Source organism: Carya illinoinensis, chromosome 4 (assembly GCF_018687715.1).
Source record: "Carya illinoinensis cultivar Pawnee chromosome 4, C.illinoinensisPawnee_v1, whole genome shotgun sequence".
In the NCBI taxonomy this organism is placed as follows: domain Eukaryota; kingdom Viridiplantae; phylum Streptophyta; class Magnoliopsida; order Fagales; family Juglandaceae; genus Carya; species Carya illinoinensis.
The window spans coordinates 40,580,117-40,598,046 of record NC_056755.1 but is presented as its reverse complement, the minus strand read 5'-3'; the positions used below and the strand labels follow the sequence as shown (position 1 = coordinate 40,598,046).

General features: G+C 33.0%; 3 protein-coding genes across 3 annotated transcripts; 2 read left to right on the top strand and 1 right to left on the bottom strand.

The window, feature by feature from the left end:
• Positions 1–4,708: 4,708 nt before the first annotated feature.
• LOC122306757 (protein LURP-one-related 5-like) lies at positions 4,709–6,426 on the top strand. Its single transcript, XM_043119272.1, has 2 exons — positions 4,709–5,223; positions 5,962–6,426. The coding sequence occupies exons 1-2, from the start codon at positions 4,981–4,983 to the stop codon at positions 6,367–6,369; spliced, it is 651 nt and encodes a 216-aa protein (XP_042975206.1). The 5' UTR covers positions 4,709–4,980; the 3' UTR covers positions 6,370–6,426.
• An 808-nt stretch (positions 6,427–7,234) lies between these two features.
• On the top strand, positions 7,235–9,477 carry LOC122308393. Its single transcript, XM_043121686.1, has 4 exons — positions 7,235–7,760; positions 7,850–7,964; positions 8,071–8,185; positions 8,376–9,477. Exons 1-4 carry the CDS (start codon positions 7,660–7,662, stop codon positions 9,257–9,259), a joined length of 1,215 nt encoding a protein of 404 aa, XP_042977620.1. The 5' UTR covers positions 7,235–7,659; the 3' UTR covers positions 9,260–9,477.
• A 6,185-nt stretch (positions 9,478–15,662) lies between these two features.
• On the bottom strand, positions 15,663–16,771 carry LOC122307645 (umecyanin-like). The gene is made up of 2 exons (XM_043120663.1): positions 16,318–16,771; positions 15,663–16,195 (listed from the first exon to the last, which is right to left on the bottom strand). Exons 1-2 carry the CDS (start codon positions 16,493–16,495, stop codon positions 15,873–15,875), a joined length of 501 nt encoding a protein of 166 aa, XP_042976597.1. The 5' UTR covers positions 16,496–16,771; the 3' UTR covers positions 15,663–15,872.
• Between the last annotated feature and the right edge of the window lie 1,159 nt (positions 16,772–17,930).

Below are 17,930 nucleotides of genomic sequence, written 5' to 3'. Positions count from 1 at the left end.
CTTGTTCACTCTAATTTCTAAAACTATAATACAACATCCAAACTCACATTATTTCCTTATTATTTACAAATATAATTTGATATTTTAAGGATTTGTTTGGGGCTCAAGTATGAGTCTTAAAAAATAATTAAATAGCCTTAAAATCTCTTTAAGGAAAAAATTAAGTTGTTTGGATATTACATATTAAAGTACTTTTATCTCAAATAAGTTAAAAATTACGTTTAAGAAAAAAATCATTTTTAAATATGAATCATAATTCAACTTTTCCTCAAAAGTGCTTCTTCGAAAAATGTAGAATGCAATTCAAATTTTAAAAAGATTGCCAATGGACAAAAATATTTATACAACTTTAAGATAGTTACAACTTTCAAACTTTCAAAAATATGATCATAATATTTAAAAATTTAAATAATCTTCATTTCTATTTCAAAAAATCTATTTTTTATTTGTTTCCAAATAAACGTAACATGTTTGACAGTATTTTAAACATATGATTATTAAGCAGTAGTAGAACTTATTACCTAAGTACTTATAAACTATACGCCCTAAAACCATAAATTATATTTTTCACCACAATCTCAAATATACACTAAATATCCTTATCATGTCTATTGAAAGACTACCTCATGATCAAGTGATGGAATTTCTATAATTGGTATAAACAAGCCCTAAAGCCTTTTTTACCCTTTCCATTAGCATACGCTGCTACGCCTAGTGGCAATTTCCCACAACTCTTGTTGCACAAAAGTCAAAAATCCAAGTTGACCCTCATAAAACATAAAGGTTACATGATACAAGATTCAGTAGGGTGTGAGTCCCCAACAAACATCCCAAAGCAAAGAAAATGCAACACCAATGAAAATAAAAAGAGGCTTTCTGTAGCCAAAATTGGCTCACATCCATTATAACTAAAGAGAAAGTCGCTTGAAGCGGTTTTGAATAGTCTGATAAACAGACTATTAAACTGTGACTTTTAGTTGTAGTGGTGTGTACTGTAGCTTGCTTGTCTGGACTAACTGTTTGAAACTTCCACACCCATTTCATCTTGATCATCGGTTAGAGAAAGCGGGAATATAGGAACATGCCGATACACCGGAAAAGAACCATCACTATTTGTGGTGGTGCGTGTGGATCACGTGCCACACTAGGAAGGAAGTCGGTGGTCAGGCCTGAGTGGACCGAGGACACTGGTTTCAATGAAGCCGCGCGTGACATCAGCATAGGCTCACTGGCTTGAAGGAGCATAAAGTTCATGCGCGGTATAAGCCACGCTTGAGATTCAGGCGCCACTCTTTGGGGAAGATTTCTTCCACCATCCGACAGATCGGTGGCTATAGATATCGCTGGCATGGCATGTGGTGGTTGGAGGAATCCAGCAAGCAGTAGATTGGCACTTCTTTGTGCTATGAACGGAAAAACATGAAAAAAAAATTAAAAAACAAACTATATATTACACCAGCCGACGTTGGACAAGAGGAGGGAGGGCTCCAAATCCCCTCTAGGCGGAGACAAGGAATGGTTCTTGATGCCGATGGAGAAATTAATATAGGAGGTCATCAAAATGCTTGAAATGAAAGGAATAGCTAATAAACAAATTTGAACATTTACTTATCTATTTTTATATAAAAGTCAAGTTTAAACTTGTGACTTAGGATTCAGCCCGCACAAATTTGTTCAACAATACATAAACTATCATCACACTTTACAAACCAGCAAATCGTTTATTTGTAAAAGGTCAAGCTGTTCAATGAACTAGCAAAGTTGCAAACCGTTTATTTGTAAAGAGTCAAGAGGTGCAATGATTAAGCATATTTACAAGGGTCAAGCAATGCAATGGTATACGTCCTTTATAGTTTATTTGCAAAGTTTCTTCAGATAGTTAAAAACAAATGGCCAAGCGGTGCAATAGTGAATGTAAAACAAGATAAATGACTACTACCATTTGACAGTTTATGTTATCTCTTCCATGCACTCTCTTCCTTTCTCGCATCGTCTCTGTCATTTATTTCTCACATGAAGGCACACTGTTATGTGCCATAAGGCCCAAGGATTTACACCCTAGAAAACCGGCTTGCTAGGAGAAGGTGCCCCCAAGCTTATATGCACACATACCATTTGACTCCTAACCAATGTGGGAACATAACATACCCCCACCCTTGAAGACCAACACCCATATTGGTCGAACACTATGGGAGGTTTTCACCAGGCTGGGGCAACACGACCCATACCACTGGATCCATAGCCGACCACTCTGCAAGCCCAACCCATTAGGCGAGGTAGCATGTGAGCCCACAACTAGCTCTAATACCACTTTTTATGTGCCCTAAGGCCCAAGGATTTACACCCTAGAAAACCGGCTTGCTAGGAGAAGGTGCCCCCAAGCTTATATGCACACATACTATTTGACTTCTAACCAATGTGGGACCATAACACACACCATACCATAAAAGTGCAGGTAAGTGTTGTTTTTGGCTCATTTTATTTTTTGTGCACTCGACAAACATTATCTTGGGAGGTACACAATGTTACGTTTGTCAAGGTTATGGTTTTAATGCTATTTTGGTTTTCAACACCAATTAAAAGAAAAATGCATGCTTAGTCTTCAACATGCATGTGAGTATGCATTTTGGAACTAATACATTTAATGTCTTCATTCCTATAGAGATTTAAAAAGAGTGTGGTTGCAAGAGTATGCTAGATTTATTTGTAATGAAATTGAAAGTAAGCCAATCTATATGAGTTTTTCTTATTGATTGTGGATAAGTTAGCACAACCTATTTGATGAAATAACTTGATTAGATGTCTTTCAAAATGTTCGCATATTTCTCAACATAGAATTTCTAAGGAGGATGTGCATTAGTAGAATGGAGTTTGAGGATTCATTTGGTATGCTTAATTGATTTCAACATTTAAGTTCTGTTTATTTCGTTTTCAAGTTTGAAAATAATTGGACTTCTCTATTTCATGGATATTATGTTTTCCTTAGTGATTCTTTGACTTCATATATGAAAGTTAAAGAAACAAATAACTATATCAAGATCATCAGTAGAAGCAGAATATAGGGTACTTTCATCTATAAGTTGTGAACATGTTTGGTTGATATCTTTGTTAAATGATTTTGGTGATGATCATAGACAAGCAGTCTTAATATTTAGTGATAATCAAACTGTCTAGCAGTTAATTCAATATTTTATGAGAGAATAAATATATAGAAATTGATTGCCATTTGAAGAGAGAAAAAATTTCAGTTGGGGATCCTTAAAACGCTACACGTCTCATCCAAGCATCAAGTGACAGACATCTTGACAAAGGCTCTTTGAGTTGATCAGTTTTCTCATCTTCTTTTTAAGATGGGAGTGCAAAACATATACACTCTCGATCTTGGGGGAGTGTTAGAAATAAAGCAGAGTGGTTTATTTGTAAATAGCCTGAAAGCATGTTATATAGGTGGAATGTTGTTTATATTTATTAAACAATTGTAATAGTATAAATATTCTGTGAATAGTGACTTTCGAATGATCTCGAATACAGCAGAAGTAATTTTTCATTATTTCCACCTTCAGCTTTTCTTCTGTTCTTCCAGAATATTCCTTTTCCCTTTGCTTATTTATATTCTGTCTAATCTATTCTAACATAAACCCATCGATTCAAAACAAATGTAGAGAGCCGTGTCTTGATATCAACTAAATTGGAGGTGGCATCGTGGCCACATGTATGTTACATTGAACAGTGATATGTATATTACATTTTCAATATTGTAAATTCACCACGACACATCTTATTTGTAAACTAGAAACTTTTTTTAACAAAAATTTTATATATAGTTATTTTTATATATTTTTTTGTACACTTTATTATTATGATTAATTATATATTAAAAAAATTAATGCAACCAATCACATCAGTAGAATGCGCAGAAAGTACATAAAAGTGATTTTATGTAATATTACTCTTTTTTAAACATATATACATCTATGCATGCATGTATAAGAGCATCTTCAATGAATTATCTAAATATAAAAAAAAAATATCTTTAAATAACTAACAGGACATAAAAAATCATACATTGGATTAGCCAAATCTCAGCTAAAGTAATTTTAGCTACAGTAAATCTAAAACTGAAATTAAAATTGGTAAATACTATAGAAACATTGAATGCTTATTTTGTTATTTTTTTTTATAACACTATCTCTTTTCTCTCCATTTATATCTACAAACAACTGTCACTTTTTATAAGAATTTCAAATCAATGCACATTAGAGTATAACAATAAAATAAAAAAATGAAAGTAGAGTCAATGCACACTAGAGTAAAAATAGCATTAAATGTGTTTAATTAGACGTTTATGGTTAATATTTAATAACTATTGAAAATATGATTTTTTAACTAATAATTTAATTACAATATGATTATTAACTAATATATAATACGTAAAATAGTAATTTTTTAAAATAATAATTTAATGTGAAAATTTAATATAAATAATTGAAATTAAATTTATCTTATATTATTTTATTATTATATAAAAAAATAACTATTATATTATAAAAAAATTATATAAATAAAATAACCAAAAGTTAAATTCATCTCGCGTTCATTAATAATGCCTTTTAAATTTAGCCGATCGATGCTCGGTATGAATTATTATTATGATATGAACCGAAAGACATGGAATTTTCCAAAGAGCCCCACTGTCACCCGCTTTAATGGACAATGAATAAGTTTCTAGACTTTCATCTGATGCATCGTCTCAGAAAAAGACACATGCATACAGCGAAGGAAAAGTAGGCCACAAAGTAGTCCATGCTCCCTTAAATGACCAAATACGGCTATACCCATGCCATGAGTTGGATGATTCTGCCTTGCTGTTTACGCCCGGCCCTGTTTTTCTTTTCAATCTGGGTTATAGATGGTGGTTTGCTTTACTCTTCTCCATATATATAAATATAGAAGCTTTACATGAGTCTTAGCTAGCTGTTGATGATGACGACGACGAATATTGACAAATTTGTGATTGTGGATGAGAAATTCTGCTATCCTGAAGAGACCCATCTCACCGCCCGCAAGACCTCCGTTTTTTTCCCCGGCGACGGCTTCGTCGTCTACGACCCACATGGCGAGTTTCTGTTCCGGCACGATTCATACGGCCCCGATTCCAGACCCAAAGATGAGCTTGTTCTCATGGATCGCTCCGGTAAATGCCTCCTCACCCTTCTTCGAAAGGTAGGTATGCGAGATCAGTATTTGTATTTCTCTTTCTGTTTTAAATTCCTTTTTAAATTCTTGAGCATCAACGCCTGAAGATTTTAAAAAAATTCATACAAATAATAATAAATTAAATAATTGTATTAAAATAAAGTTGCTATAGCTATTTAATTACTTCTTTTAAGTTCTAAAATGATCTGGAATTCCACTTGGTAAATGTCAGGAATATAATTTAATTTCTTGTAATCGTTCCGGTCAGATATATTGTCACATATATTGACATAACAATAATGTGTCCACTTCAATTTTAAAAAATAATTTATAACACAATAATTTCAAAGTATTTTTAAATAAAATAAAATAAAATCAAAAGGTGATAGTGACACTGTCTATTATTGTGAGGATAAAATTTAATTTTTTCTTTAACTTTGTTTTTCTTTGAATTCCCGTTATATAGAATATTTTATTTCAAGTTGGTATATAAATGTATAATTTGATTTGAAATATAAATATAATTTTTTTATTTATTTTAATCTTATCATTTAAATGATCGTAGATGATATATTCTATATACTGACCTTCTTGCATAGTGAGTATATTTACATATCATGCTACAAAATTACAAATCACCGGCCTTCATTAGTTGGTCTTTTCGTCATTAAAAAAAAAAATTAACACAAGAATTATGGTGTGATATAAAATGTCACTTGTCAATTTATGATTGGTTGATACATGGCATCCTCGAACTTCTCATAGAAGCCGAGTCTTCACCAAAGGTGGGAAGGATACAGAGGAGAGAAAGCAGAGCATCAAGATCCAATTTTTAGAGTTTCCAGGTCATCCATAATCGGACGGTCAAGATTGGTGGTAGAGGTTCACGGTGATGCTGATAAGGAGTACCAAATTGAAGGCTCTTTTCCACATCGATGCTGTACAATTTACAAGTTTTATGCTGAGAACACGTCAAGGGAACCTGTGGCTGAGATCAAAAGAAAAGTAGACCCCTCAACTGGTGTGATGCTTGGGAAGGATGTTTTCTTGTTGTGTCTCAAGCCTGGGGTTGATAGTGCTTTTGTAATGGGATTGGTGCTTATTCTTGATCAAATGTATGGTGATGATGATGTGGAGCATGTGGGACCTACCTTTGAGGATTCATCAACCTAATAATCTTAGGTGTTTTTTTTAATGTCAAATTTGGTCCAGCTTGGCAGTGTTTCTTTATCTTGAGAGTGTCTGTTTTGATGATTTATTTTTCTTATGAAGACATGAAGCATTGCACATGGTATAGTTTCAATTTAACTCTTTTTAAAATTACATATAAAGTGGAAGGCGATTATAAAAAATTTTAAATTCATGTCATATTGAAAAATCAAAATCAAAGAAAAAAAGTTTACTATTTTTATTTATTTTTTAATTAAGAAGGGTTACAATTACAAATAAAATTTAGAAAAGTAAATTTACAAACTGATATGATTTTATATAATATATTAAATTAATTTTATAATAAAAATAATTTTATAATTTATCGTTACATATAAAGTCACTTAGTTTGTAACTTTATTATCATTTTTATTTTATAAAATATCAATCATATGAGCCATTGTAAAGTGTTGTCAAAAGCGAATGCGCGGGTTATGAGTTGGGCTGGATCGGGTGGTAATTTGGTTTAATTGTGGGAAAGTGGGCTGGATATGTTTAGGTGAAATAGTCGGCTAAGTGTTGGGACAGAGAGTTGGGTATATGATGATGGGCCGTGTGTGGTTCGTTTAAGAGTTGGGTTTTTTAATTGAATATTAAATAAAAGAAATTTGTTACTTATTATACATTACATTTTTTTTATTTGTATTTATATTTTTTTAATTTTTTTTAAATTAATTAAATTTTTTATTCATATTCATATATTATATATTTGATAAGACAAAAAAAAAAAAAAAAAAAAAAATGAATGCGTGGTGTGCTGTAATTATGAACATAATTTTTTCTTTTATTATTAAAAAGCAGGGTGTAGAGCTCGATGGAATTAAGAATTTAAGAGAAGAGAAGAAAGGTTGGTAGGATCATGGGGTGATTAGGTCAGGCGCCTTGAGGCGAGGGGTTCCAAGGTGTCAAAGTGCTAGGATAGGAGGCTGCGGGGGGGAAAACGGGGGACGAGATGACGGCGTGAGAGGGAGCTCAGTGGGGCGGCGGCCTCGGCGGCTTTGAGATTTGGGTAGGTGAGAAAAGATGTAACCTCGGACTATGGTAAAGTGCACCACTGTCTTGCCTCCCCAAAACTTTTCCCTTCCAACTTTGCAAATGGAAGTTTGCAACGAGCGCAGAAGCACTGCTACCCTGGCAATCCCGTCGTAGAGCCCTACCTCGTTCCTGCCGACAAGTTGCGAATATCTTTCTCTGTCTTTGTCGCGTTTCTCTCTACCATATCGATGTGTTCAGACTAAGTTGCTGCTTTTGAAAATGCCAAGGCCGGGCTCTAGACCTTATGAATGCGTTAGGAGGGCTTGGCACAGCGACAGACACCAACCCATTAGAGGTTCTGTTATACAACAGATTTTCAGGTTCTGCGTCTCCTCTATTTTGATTAATCTCGCGTTCTCTGATGTTCTATATGTTCATTTAATCAAGTGCCTACCATATGTTTGATTAGGGTTGTCAATGAATCTCACTGTGCTGCTACTAAAAAGAACAGAGAATGGCAAGAGAAGCTTCCTATTGTGGTTCTGAAAGCAGAAGAAATTATGTACTCCAAAGCAAACTCCGAGGTCTCTCTTCTTCATTTTGCTTATACATAATATTCTTTTCCTGTGCTCGCGATTGAAGATCTAGTTTTTGTGCTTTGTATTGACGTTGCGTAATGTCATTGCGTAGGCTGAGTATATGAATCTTGACACACTATGGGACAGAGTGAATGATGCCATTAACGCAATCATTCGGAGAGACGAGAACACCGAAACCGGCGATCTTTTGCCGCCATGTATAGAAGGTACTAATTCATTGTCCCATATCATGTTATTCTGGAAACCAAGTTTGTAATGATGCTTCTGGGTTTTTCTCTGCGGAAAAGTAAAGAAGGTTGAGATAAATTTCTACAGCGAGTAGTAGTTTAAAATGGAATAAATTTGAGTTTGTAATTTGTATTTCCTCTTCTTGTTCTCCCTCCGTGTGTTCTTCAGCTGCCCTTAACCTGGGTTGCACTCCCGTGAAGGCTTCGAGAAGCCAACGGCTCAGTAATCCTAGGAGTTACCTTACCCCGAGAGCACCAGAACCTGCCTCTGCACCTGCTAGAATTTTGGATAAAACCATTGAACAACGTCCATTTTTGCCATTGCACCCCGGAAATCAGTTACACTTTGCGAAAGCTACTACCATGAGTCCTACACATCAGGTCCCAGAATCTGACTACCATATTGACCGAAACACTAACCTCACCGCCCCTTGCAATTATCCTCTCCTGGAAGAAAACATTTCTTCTGGCCAGAACCCGTTGATAACAATGGAAAGGAACACCCCACTGAACTTGGGTACAATGTATCCATTGTATTATGGAACACATTATCAAACTAGAGAGTCCCAATTAGGCTCTCGGATCCCAGAAGGGCCACATTCTAAGACTATATACATTGGGAAACCCATTATTGCGACAACTGGAAAGTCTGCTGAAGAGGGTATATTGCAGAACCCTTTTTCCTGTAAGAACACTGAAAATGCTTTGAATAGATTCTTGCAAGTGGATGTCCCGGACACCCAGGAGGAGCCAAATGAGAGGGAATGTGACTTGTCTTTGAGTTTGGGTCTATTTTCACAGTCATCTGTAGGCATTGAAAAGAGATCAGCATGTGAAGTGGAAGATGTTGGTTCAACCAGTTGTCAAGAGGGGGGAAGGTTTAGTGATTTGTCTCCCAAGACAAAAAAGGAGTTCAATTTTTTCCCAAGGAAGGCTACTTTTTACCCTTTTGACTCCAGTTCGTTTGAGTGGAATACAGAGGGTGAAGGTCAGATTAGGGAGGCAATGAGGAAGCGCAAGGCTCCCTCTGGTTACAAGGATGAGGATAGGTGATTTTAGTGGAATCTAGAGCTCGCATCCTACCGGCTTACTGGTCATATTAAATGGCAAGGAGGTTTGTAGACAATCCTTCACTTTTGTATTGTATATATGCTTTGAAATCCTAGATGCCCTGAAACATTTTGTTAATTCCATTTTCTGACCTCTGAATCTCTGTAGCTCTCATTGTGAAATTTTAGAAGCAGATGGTTGGAAGTTGCAATGGTGTTAAATGAGAATTTGAGAGAAAATCTTGGTTGAGGGCTCACATCCTACAACATCTTGCAGATGTTATTCTAACTAATTTAGTATCTAACTTGCAAGTTTTGTTCAATGCATTGGATCAAATAGTTGATTTGTAGATGAATTAAGACACTGATTTGACTGAAACAGAAAAATAACATTGTGGAGAGAAGATATGAAAAAGGACAGGGATATTAACTAAAATTAATACACTGAACTTTAATGGGTCCAGTATGCATATAGTGTCAGATTCCAACTTATGTACCTACGCTTGAAATGTATGACTCCAACTTAGGTTGTAACCTAAATATGAAGCATTTTTAAGGGAATGCGGAGGCCTTTTTAAGTGTTTTATGCAAATTTGCGGTCGCATTAGGCTTTAGAGAATCCAATGCTAGTGTTCTCAATTGAGATAATGTTTTATTTTTAATTATTTGGAAAGCTTATGTGGGTACGCATAATTTGTGGTTGGAGATGGTAGAGGGGTTCTTTTTGATACATTATTTGCCAATATAATGATTCTGTCAAAGGATTTCCTTGCGCACTGTAGGAGAGAGCCTTAGTTAAAAGATATCATCTAGTAGCTTTGGATAAGAACATTTGTTCCTTGTGGATTTGCTGCATGTGTCAGGTCTACCTTTCCAATAAGCTTGATCAAGTGAATGCGGAAGATAGCTTGGATTGGAGGCGGTTCCGTAGAAGAGTCAGTTTTCTCCCTTTTTATTTTTTTTATAAGTAAGAAAGATTTTATTGAAACAATTAATAGGCATAGTACACAGGAAATATAGGAAAGCCGAAAGCCAGAACCTAACTACAAGTTAGGGACTAGAGATAATAGAAAATTATGAGCACTGGTCCCATTTAATACAATAGCCTAAGCCCAAAGAAATACCATGTGAATAAAGAAGCACTAGTTCCCTTTCTTTTTGCCTCTCCCATAGTCTTTCTCCAGGGTGATTAAAGCGGAGAGATGTTGTCAAAGGTTTGAGTATGCAAACGTGGTCTGGGGCTTCTTTTCCCACTTGAACATGGGGATTGTGCGAACAAAATGTCGAGAAGAAATAGGAACGAGTTATCAATCTGTAATCAACCAGATCGCCTGATGGTAAGTACGATTTTGACAGGATGATTTTATAGCTCACCTGTCTATCCATCGCCTGAATCTCCTGCGCTTTGATTTTAATCTCTTCAAATTGCCTAGAAATTTTCGTGGTTAGTTATTTGTTGGATGGATGACAGAAGATTCCTTGCTCAAACCAAGCTCCTAGTAATGCCTCTCTGGCTCCCTGCTTCTAAGGTGAAAGAATTGAAAATGCTCTTTCAGCAAGGCTCCGTTTAGATAATAAGAGTGTTTTATCTCATCATTATAATTTTTTTAAATTTTTATATAAAATATAATAAATAATTTAACTTTTACAAATCTTAAAATAATAATAATATTAAAAAAATATTTTAATAATATTTTATTTAACTTTTATATAAATTCATCATATTTCATCCTTGTATTCAAAGCACCGCACGGATCTTGGTGGGGTTGAGTTTAGATGAGACTTAAAATTTGAAAAAATGGAGAAAGGAATAAGAAAATCTAGTTAGAACTGTTACACTTGTAATTTTGGGGCTGTTTCCTAGGTGGGAGATTTTTTTCCCTTTAATTTTTCAGTCATTTAAGCGTGAAACAAGAGGTGTATTTCTAGTGAAGAAAGACAATTGGTTTTAACTTCTCCTACTCCCCTTGAACGCATTATTTTAATTACACTTATAAATACATCTGAGTTTAGTCATAAATGAATCGTCTATTAATTAATTCATGTGTATGTAATCCCCTTTTCTAAGTTTGTTAACAATGAAATCGTCCGCATCCGAGTTGTAACGAAACCAAATAGTATTGCTTTGTTAGTTTTATCTTTGTAAAGTAGGGTGGATGGTTTACAGCAGTGTTTTTGGTACCGTACCGGCCGTTCCGTACCGGTCACCAGGCTGGTATAGGTAAGGTACCTGTTTCGTACTGGCTGGTATTTCGGCCTTTATGTTTTTTTTTTTTTTCATTTTTTTAAGTTATAATCTCATTTTTTAACCCCAATTCATATAAGACTATTTATAATTACATATATATATATATATTCATGTATAATTTATTAATTTATAGATTATTATTTTGAAATATAATTTATATATATATATTTATATATATAATTTATTTATATATCGACTATCCCGAAACGGTACACGAAACGGTACCGGTACCGAAATATTTCGTTCCAGTGCCTTGATCGGTACGCCATCCGGTACAGTATTCAAAACATTGGTTTACAGGGTAGGGTTCAATCCAATGAAATCCCTCTCTGGGAAAGAAGGGCCGGTAATACTGTAATAGTATAATATTTTAGGCCCACCATACATGCATATATATATATATACACATACATACCAGCATAAGCTGGATATTAGGGTATATTAGGGTTGTCCATACACACATATATACACATACATACAGTCTTAGGGCTCGTTTGGATACCGAACTCAACTCAGTGTACTTTACTTTTAACCTGTTTTGGACATTCAAACACAAAAATGAGTGCAGTTCAATTTGAACTCGTTGATTGGGCCCCCAACATAAATAGCGTCGGCAACTACCAAAAGAGACTTTATAGTTCTCCAGACATGAGTTGACAATTGATATCGGGACAGTGCATTTCAAGTGTATTACTCATTGACATGTGTTGTTGGGCCCCACAACTCGAAAGTCAAACCTATAGTATGGCATTTGTTCCCTAATCCTTGCGCTAGAATGAAGTGTAGAAAACTTTTTCTTTTTTTGTAGGTTTGGCATACTGTGTGGAGACAATAATATCAATAAACAATAGATATTTATAATGAGTTTCAATAATTTTACAACTGTTTATAAATATATCTAAACTCATCCTAATATTTAAACATATTTTAAACTCATCTTAAGTGGGTCTTACAAAACTCATACAACTATATCAACTCACTACTATTCATAAAAAACTCATATCAACTTAGCTCAATTCAACACTGAATGCAACCTTAGAGTCTCTAAGTTTCATGCACTCTTTTTGGAAAAGAAAATTCTATACATCACATCATTATCTTATTTTTATCTCACTATATAAAATGTAGCACATTTATTATTATTAAATGATCTTTTATTAGATAATTCTTTATCATTCAATGATGATAAATATGCATTATCTTATATAGTGGGATGAAAGTGTTATTGTGGTGTGGTGTATAGTATTACTCTTTTGAAAAATAGTGGAGTTTATTATTAAAAACTTAATTATTTTTTATGTTGATTTCATATTTATTTACATTTCTTAAAATGAATGTGTGAGACCTGTACATTTTATAATTGTAAATACTATTTATCTTAAGATTGACCCTAAATCTGTAAAATCCCAAGCAACATTAAGGGCTTGTTTGGAAAGTGAGATGCGATAATAATTTTGTGAATAATAGTGAAATTGTTTGAGTAAAGATATTTTATTTGGTTTTAAGAAATAAGAGAAAAAGTTGAATATGAATATTATAAAATTATAATATTATTAGAATATAATTTTTTAATATTATTTTATTCCAAAATTTGAAAAAATGGTTTTTGTTTTTTTTTTTTTTTTGTGTTTTGTTTAAAAGTTTAAGAAAATTATAATAATTAAATGAAAAAGTTGAAAATTTAAAATTAAAAAATATTTTTATTTCTATTTAAGTGATATTTAGAAAAAATATTATTAAAAATTTTAAAATAAGATGAGATCATTTTACTTTTCAAACAAATCCTAAGTGAGAGCCAATGGGACCAAAAACAACAATTTCAATTCATGGAATCGAAAGGCCAAGCAAAGCTCTATAAGCAAAAGTTCAAGCTCTACCATACATTATTAACAGTAAGTTCAAGAAAGTAAGCAATTCCCAAGACAGGACGACTTCTGCTTCACTCATTTATGAAACCTATCTCTCAAGTTCTGCTTTGTAGGTCTAGATATAAGAAATGTTTTAGTTAGGTATTGTTTAGATAAGCAAATGAGATGAGAAAATTATAAATAAAAAATAAAAATTATATAAAATATTATTAAAATATTATTTTTAATAATATTATTAATTTAAAATTTAAAAAAATTAAATTATTTATTATATTTTATACAAAAATTAAATTTTTTTAAATTTTAAAATAAAAATATTATTAAAAAATAATATTTAATTCAACTATTAACTTTTGTTTTAATTTATCTCATTACTCAACGGTTAAAAGTCCTGCATTTATATTCAATGGTCCAGACTCCCAAGTCCCACCGGAGGCAGACTTGTCAAGTCTGGAAATTTAGGATTTAGTGCGGTCCAATAGTTGGTATTAGCCAGCGCCCCACGAGATCATGAATAGCTAGTTAAATAATCGGGCCAAGCTACTCTGTCGACTGCATTTGACCGGTGCGTGTTACCGCTAGGTTAAAATTATTTTATTATTATTTTAATTTATATTTTTTTAATTTTAAAATATTTTTAAAAAATATAAATAAAATAGTAATATATTAATAATTACTTTCTTAACTATTAAGTAAATAAAAAATAAAATAAAATATAAAATATAAGAAGTATCCAAATAAGATGTCAAAATAAGGTGTCAAAATAATACTTTTCTTATGAATAATTTGGGTAGATAAAAGATTTCCTAAAAGCCGTCAGCAGTGAGCTGGGTATAGTTAAATTTTGACTAAAATTTAGTTTTTTTTTTAAAAATATATCTATATTAAATTTAATATTTGTAGAGTAATTTTAACCAATTCCTTTTTCACCGGCCAAATCTAACTAGTCCAAACTACCGATCAAATAAGTTTTTAACCTTAAAATAATCTTCCCGCTAGGTTCACTATAAGAACACTGCTTCTTTACGAACAGTTATTTCCAACGAAATGATTATTTTCAGTTAAAATGAGTTTATTTTCATCGTAAATAGATATTTTTGTTGCAAAAAATTGATCATAGATATCATTTTTTTATAGTGAGGATACAATTGTATGTTTAGAACGGACATTTATTTATTTTTTTCCAGTAAAATCATCTAGTAATGGAATATCTCTTATTTTTGAAGGCAAATCAAGATATATATATATATATATATATATAAATAAAATTATTTAGTGGCGTTTTGATTGCGCATTGCCTGCCAGTATGATATATATTTAATGGCATTTTGTTTCTGTTAGTCAAAGTATTAATTACAAGAGTTTGATTGATAAAGCTCGTATACAATAAATATTATAAAATTTGTTTTATTTGCATGTGATCTCTCTCGCTTCAGGCCTTTGAATTTGGACAAAAATTTTAAAAAAATCTTGAACTTTACTCATATTCATGATCACATGCAGTACCAATTTAGACGATCTGAGTCATAAATACCATTACTTCAAATTAATAAATGTCGATTTGTCTACCTATCTATATATTTTTAACGCAACCTATATATATGACCGTTGGATAAATATATCCGTAGGAAGAATATGATTGTTGTAAAAAATAATTGTTAAAAAATTATATCCATTGGAATAATATGAATATTAGAAAATTAATGTATACTTTTTTCAATAATGAATAAATATTTCAATTAAAATTAGAATTAAACTAAATAAAAATGTCAAAATTAATATTTTAATAGAATAATAATAGATTTAGAGAGTTTGTTATTTGATATTGTTGAAAAGTAGTTAGTTAAATATAAATAAGTGAATTTCCTTATCAAAATTTGATCAAAGAATCGCTAGGCCACTACTAATGTTCTTACTAATCAAATAACTGAGTAATAGTGACTAAGGAGTGATTTGGATTGTGAGATAAGATGATATGATTTTAGATAAATGTTGAAAATTAAATAAAATATTATTAGAATATTATTTTTTAATATTATTATTATTTTAAGATTTGAAAAAATTGAATTGTTTATTATATTTTGTGTGAAAATTTAAAAAAATTATAATAATGAGATGAAATAAAATACTTTAATTTCATTGTCCAAACGGGACCAGTTGACAGCAACTCTATGAGAAAAAAAGATTTATTAAGATAAAGTATATATTTTTATGTAAATTTTTATTTTTTTTAAAAGAATTTAAACTAAACTTGTTCATCCTAAATTTATAAATATCATTTATCTAAACAATTTAGAAACTTAACTGAGATGATTTTATTGATATCAAATACAATACTCTCATGTAAGCATGCATTAGCCACTGCATGTACTAATAATATAGGATCAAGCACCATAACGAGTAGACGTTAAAAGCAAAGAAACAAACGGAAGGAAAAGATCGATCAGGATGATCGTGTTACACATGCAATATCATATATGCATGGGGCCGGGAACAGTAGTTTAGACAGGGAGCAAGAAAGAGATCATGGCTATGGTAGAGAGAAGTGCAGGTAAGAGAGCAGCAGTGGGCATGGAGGCTGAGAAGCCAGATGGGGATGTTCCAGACGTTCTTGGCGTTGTGGTTGCTGCCACGGAGGTCACAGCCAGCTTCTGGCCACTTGCACAGTGACTCCCGACAGTGCAGATGAAGTAGCGAGCGGTGGTATTATTAAGGGTGACACTCACAGGACTGGTACTCGTAGGCATCCCGTTCATCCCTAAGCAGACGTCGTATTCAGTCTCTGTCACTTCCAACACATTGTGCGTCGAAGTCCATTTGAATTCTACTCAATCACAAAAAGGGAAACCAAATCAAAATTAGTAGTCCCCTATAATCTTTAAGTATATTATTTCAACAGGTCAATTATATACGTGTGTGTGTGTAAGTAGTAGTGATTGTAAGTACCCAAGATGTCACCGACGGAGAATGTCTGAGAGGCAGCCCAGGTGGTGTAAAAGGAGGGGGTGGACGGTACGGTCCAGCCCTCACTACTGCCTCCAACCTGGTGTGTTACAGCAGTTGCAGCCTCTATTAAAGCCACCATCAAGACCAAGTACCTGATCATGATGATGATCAAACCCATATTGTAAATGCGGCAGGCTATCTGGCTGGCTTCTTAAATTTGTTGTGTGTTTCTCTGGTCGTCCCTGCCCTTAGTTTGGTGTTTGATTTGTGTGCATGTGGGTTGAACTCAGTCAGGGGTTGGATTATATGAAGAAGAAAGAAAGATAAGAGAAGCTATATATGGAAAGTACTTAAAGAAGGGATTAGAAGAAGAAAAGGAAGAAGAGAGGGTACCCAAAGGGCCAAAAGAGAGAGATTTTATAGGCGCTCGAGGTTGGAGGACGACGACAAGGTTGCTGACTGAGTGATTGGGTTATAGCCACTCATCTCCATGAGACTCTCTTATGTATCGCTAGCTTTAAGACTTTAACTTGCTTTCGAGTTTGAATTGTCAAACCACTGCAGCGCCTGTAGCGTTTGGCTATACGAACGAGTTAATCCTATGAAATGAAATCCTCCATAAATTAAATTGAGGAGAGCTCATATTTAGGAGATGGGGATGGGCTTTGTTGAATTTAAATACATATCTTAATTTATTTACAGTTACCTATATTATATATATAAATAAGATTTACAGAATATTACGTACTATTAACAGATCAATTCAAATCATTTAAGATTATTTCGACATCCAAACGGTTGAAATCAAAATTAAAATGGCCCAACACCGTACAGGCATGCTTGCTTTGCCCGGATTCGTCCAGTTTTTTTTTTTTTTTTTTGAATAATTTGATAATTTAAAAGATAATTTTCTCTACTCTTTATATTTTTAAAATACTGGTTTTAAAAATTATGTTGTTGATTAATTATTTGAAAACTTCTCATTTTAATTTTAAAAGAATTATTTAAATTTGTGATGATAGTGTCATTGGCTGTCATAAATGATTATGTCATTATGTAAGAAATTAAATACACCCTATTTAATCAGATTCTTTTGTTGGGAAAAGATGTAATTTTTTGCAACAGATGTACTTACATGACCACTTCCTTGCGTTAGTTAGTTCCTTCATTTGCTTCAAGAATTCCCATGATCTTGCTTCCGATTTCCGAGCTATCAGGAACTTGACACTTCATAGCATGAGTGGGACACCTCAACATGAAACATTAATTTCAAACTAAATAAAAACGAATTAAAAAGTAAGAAAAATGGAAAATAGAATATAATTATAAATTTGGTCTCAATGCCAAAATCCTTTAAACCAGATGATATAAGGCTTAATTTCCAAATAGGTTCCACCCCCACTCGTGTATATATATATATATATATAAATGGTCCCATTATTTCTTGACTCATATGCATGTTCGATGAAAAGCCATGCATTATAAAGACGACTTTTCATCCGTTGAAGGAAAGTCCATCAACATTAGGGTGCACATGATTGGTCCCATTAATTGCACCATCAAGCTAAGAGAACGTACCCATTTCATTTCATCAATTATAACTTTATAAAACT